General features: G+C 38.0%; 1 protein-coding gene across 2 annotated transcripts in view; it reads left to right on the top strand.

Annotated features, from left to right (window-relative positions):
• The first annotated feature begins 1,927 nt into the window (after positions 1-1,927).
• Positions 1,928-5,000, top strand: part of LOC138039066 (nuclear cap-binding protein subunit 1-like) — a 15,478-nt gene continuing 12,405 nt past the window's right edge. The window contains exon 1 of one of the 2 annotated variants that reach the window (XM_068885234.1): positions 1,928-1,984. In XM_068885234.1, the coding sequence (XP_068741335.1) occupies positions 1,943-1,984 (42 nt within the window). In that variant the 5' untranslated portion in view covers positions 1,928-1,942. Of the gene's footprint in view, positions 1,985-4,469 lie in introns of those variants that run through there. The other variant, XM_068885233.1, reaches the window with a different exon arrangement.

Here is a 5,000-nt window from a genome sequence, read left to right as displayed (position 1 = left end):
AAAGAAATGGATGAGTCAGTCCAGTTTCGACTTGTCAAACCTGTTTTTTTTATTTTGTGCGCATCATCAATCGCCACGCGTCATTGATTTTTTAAAATTTACAACAGCGTGACAATTTTAACTGTCTAAATTCCCATGAGTATTTCCTCCGTTTGTCGGTTACAGTAACTAGTTTGCCAGAATTGAGTAACCGGGTATTTTTGCAGGTTGCAGGTTGCAAGTTGCAGGTTGAAATCTCATTATAACTGGAAAACCGCTGGCACTAAATTTAGAAAGGTAAAGCGATAGACTTTGCCGTGACTGTTACATGAATACTAACCTTAGGCCTAAAACTTTTCTTTAGGCCTAATTAGGCCTAAGGTTAGCTATTCATGTAACAGTCACCGGCAAGTCTATCGCTTTACCTTTTCTGAATTAGTGCCAGCGGTTTTCCAGGTTTATAAAATGAAATTCAACCTGCAAAAAAATACCTGCCGTTTTGAATGTTGAAAAAGTGAAGTCCACCACAAAACGACCGTATTTTTCCTTGGGACGTTTTTTTGAAAAACATAAAGCACTATCCGCAAAAGGAACGAGAAGCATGGATGGACACAAATGGACAGATTGAAACGGATTGGCACTTGGGTCATCTGAAAAAAAGCGGCCCAACGTTTTTTTCAAGTTCATGGCAATTGCCTGGATTATCTAAAAGGTCGATTTTACTTAGAATCAATGATATGTGTGATGTACGATACTTTTTTCAGTAAAGGAATTCCGATTTTATTTTACCATTTTTCGATAAATCGTATGAACTAAGACTTCCCCCTTACCCCCTAACATAACGTGACATGTCGTTTATAACTCGTTATGAACTCAAAGATCTCCATCCCCCTAAACCGAGTGCGGGTCCAACCAGCAACACACGTGCATAGTCCCCGTTTATAACCTCTTAATTTGGAGGCTGTGGAAGTACGAATTAGATACTGTGGTACGCGGGGGTATGAACTGATACTCAAAGAGTGAAGGAACGAACGGTCGCCAAACACACTAGTGTGATTTATCTTAGTGGATAAGTCTTCTTGTTTAGTTCTCGAGCTGAATTGTGGACTGATTCTGGTTTCTGGTTTCTGTTTTCCGGGTCCAGTATCTCTTGGTCTCACCAAATCAGCCACCTTTGCGTTCAAAAGGACGTTTCCGGTCCTCTAGTGGTCTCACCAAATCAGCCACCTTTGCGTTCAAAAGACTGATGAGCAGAATGGCTCATCGCATTCACACAAATCAACTTTTGCTGTAAACGTCGATTACCAAAGAACCAAACTTCCTTTTATGAAGTGCATTTTCAAAAAACGTCCAAAGAAAATACCGGTCGTTTTGGGTGGACTTCACTTTTTCAACATTCAAAACGGCAGGTATTTTTTGCAGGTTGAAATTTCATTATAACTGGAAAACCGCTGGCACTAAATTTAGAAAGGTAAAGCGATAGACTTTGCCGTTGACATGAATAGCTACTGAATGCCTAACCTTAGGCCTAATTAGGCCTAAAGAATTCATTTAACAGTTTTCTAAGGTTAGCTATTCATGTAACAGTCACGGCAAGTCTATCGCTTTACCTTTCTAAATTTAGTGCCAGCGGTTTTCCAGTTATAATGAGATTTCAACCTGCAACTTGCAACCTGCAACCTGCAAAAAATACCCGGTTACTCAAATCTGGCAAACTAGTTACTGGGCAAGCGAATAAGCAAACACATGAAGTGGTTGTAAATGTGTCATTCGTCTGAACAGAAGGTTCCCAGTCAAGACGGTGCTGAGTCTGCCTGTGTTGCTTGTTCCTATGCTTTCGTCGCTAATAAAAACCAAGTCAGTAATTTTGTTTGAATATTTGAATCTTCTTTTTTTATGTTGATATTGTTCTTTAACAAATTTTTTTTTTTTCCTTCATTCCAGGTTGTATGTTTGGGAAATCATGACGAGCACTTTAAAGAAAAGGAGCAAACATACAAATAAGGTACCGTATTTAGAGGAAATTTTACTTTTCTGGTGTATGTGTCTGGATCTTATAAGATCTTAAAGCCATTTAAAAATGACTTGCAAAAGAGAGATCGCTGCCTTTGTGATGGTTGAACTTTTTAACCTCTTTCTTAATTTTTTTGGATAACCTTGATGTATTGATAAATACATCATTGATATAGCGCAAGCTAATTTTGGCCGCAACTTTTGAACATTTCACAATTAGTATAATACGATGAAGTCATAGACGTAAAATTGCTAATCAGAAGAACTGTGAGATGCCACTGGGTAAATATCTTTCCTTGATTTGAATCAGCGTTTGCCTTTCACATAATAACACTTCTGCAGCTTTTTGAACGTCTACGCTCCCTGTGATGATTCCGTGGGATGCCACAGGCAGCCACGGGAACAATTCGGGACCGTTCCTTTTTTGTTTTTTTTTTTGTTTTTCTTCTTTGTAGTCACAATTAATTGAATTAGCGGGGATCCGGGGATCAATCACAACTCCGTTTAATGCTTACACTGGTACTGCGTTTTTTGAATCCGCGCCCTCTGCTGTACAGAGCTCCGGAAAAGAGTAAGTTATACCACTCGGGTCACCAAGTCCCGTACATAACATAGCGTGCTAATTTTTTTCCTTATCGCAATTAGCCTTGGATGGGTGACCGCAGATAATTTCCCGAGTTGTCTTTTTTTTCTTCTTGTTCTTTCCGGTTTTTCTCTTTGTTTTTTCGTAGTCTCAAATTACGCTTTTTTTTTAATTCCCTATCTCGCGGAAAGCGACATGAAGAGACTTTTACCAAATGTTTGAACTTGGGCCCCCTTTAAGGTCGAGCCCTGCTGACAAGAGATGTTATTGCGCTATCGCGGCTGTTGTTGTTACGAAATTGGTTTTTGCATTGCATTTATAACATTTTGCGCGATTTTGAAGATGGTACCCAACTTTTCGGAGTGCAGACTTGACGCGAGGAAACAAAGCTCTGCTTGTCACATTGAATAATAATTAATACGAACGTTTCAACGTGCATCGGATTTTTTTAATTCAAATTGCATTTATTATCCTGCGTGGAATTAATTTTCTATTGGATAGTCCAGTTATTGTTGAGAATGTTAAAATTATAAAGCATTTATTTTGTTTATTATGGGTAGAACCAATTAAGTTATTGTTTTTTATCTTCTTGCACTCTTTCATTGTCAAGAATTAATATTATAAGGGAATGCAAGGTCAATTATTGGAAACATTTGGTTAATTAATGACTAGTACTGATCAAGAAGTTACAGACCTTCAGATTGTTAGCATTTATTTAAGATGCACTATAAAAGGGGTCGCTTCACGCTCTGCTTTTGTTCGAATTCATTCAAGCACGACTGATTATCCAAGATAATGATCAACAAACAGCAACACAGAGACATATTTCTAGCGCGAGAAAAATGGACTGGGGATTAAAAAAAGAACGACAAATAACATTTAATGACATGTTATGGACACATGCCCATAAGGGGCTTTTTTATTGCACAAATTTTCATAGAGGTTGGTTGCGTCTACGGTTACTTGATAAATCATTTGCATGTGCTTAAGGTACCACTCCTTTTATAGTGCGTTTAAGGAGGAAAAACAAGATTGTGAGACTGTTTTTATAGCAGTGGATAAGAACACTTGAAAATGCTATTTGTTCTGATTGAGGAAATTCATTTTGGAGGCACAAAGAATGCGTGTGATTAGTAGACATTGAAGTTGATTGTGAGAACTACTTCACTGTCTTGCGAACACTGTCAATACTTTAATGCCAGGAAACCACTCTGGGTGACTTTGCAGCTTTATTTTCAATTCATTATTTTGTAAATGCACAACCGTACAACTTATGACTGGTTCACATTTGACATGAGCGTCAGAATTGTTGGTGTGAACTGGGAAAACAAGAATGTTAAGAACACGAAAATTGAATACGTTCAATATTCTTCGGCTTTTGCGATCTCAGCTCATACTTGCACGTACAGTTCTTATTCTTGTGTCTATGCTTCTAGGCTTATGGTCACCTGTGTAAAGGGTAGCCCTAGTTTAATTCTACTACTACTTTTCACCTTTGCACGCTTTGAATGGAAAATATATTAATAATAATATATTATTTTATTTGTGTACAGTGGTGTCCATACAGCAGTCCTGTGTACATTACCATACCGTTCCAAACTCTTCTTTCACCGGAAACACCAATTAACTAATCTTAAAAATTCTCAGTCCAAAATTAAGAAGATCCAGACCAATATTATGCACACAACTCACCATCAAACAAACAACAAACAAACAAAAAACATGCATCTCCCTTCACGAACACATTGATTTTTTTAAGAATTATATTTTGCGTATTGTGCAATTCTTAATTGGCAACTGGCGTAATTTATTTGAAATTAAAACTATCCTACAGTAAATTAAAGGTGTGTTTTTAAATTTTTAGTATTTCTGAATAAGCTTAATTGAAGTTCAGTTTGTACACATCTTCGGAACCTCGGCACCGTGGCTGGTGGCCACGTTTTTCTGTGCTCCGTCTTTTTCATTCTTTTTGGGTTTTATATCGTGTCTTGGAACGTCAAAAGCATCTATTCTTAAGTTCCCACTGTTCTTTCGTCTCTAGTCATGAAGGTATGTGCGTTGCAGAATGTTCGCCAACTTTTCTTCTTCCTTTGTCATCATGGAAGGGTTTACAGCGCTATCTTGTTATCAGCAGGCCTCGTAAGCACAAGCTTATTTCTTCCCGAGTTACTTATTATCCTAACTCAGTTAGCTGTTTCCACCATCTACGGCTAGTTCTAAGCGGAGATGTCCAGTTAAATCCTGGCCCCACTGCTTCAAGCTTAAGTTGCATCACGAACATATCAAAGTTGAACTGTGTACTGTTGAACAGTAGCTCTCTTTGCAACAAAATAGTGGAATTCCAAGGGTTAGTTTATGGCAACAACTTAGACGTCGTCGCTGTTACTGAGACGTGGCTCCATGATTGCTATTTTGATGGTGAAAT

The sequence above is a fragment of the Montipora capricornis genome, chromosome 2, assembly GCF_036669925.1.
Source record: "Montipora capricornis isolate CH-2021 chromosome 2, ASM3666992v2, whole genome shotgun sequence".
Lineage (NCBI taxonomy): Eukaryota > Metazoa > Cnidaria > Anthozoa > Scleractinia > Acroporidae > Montipora > Montipora capricornis.
The sequence above is the reverse complement of the archived record's forward strand: the minus strand, read 5'-3'. Positions and strand labels throughout refer to the sequence as shown.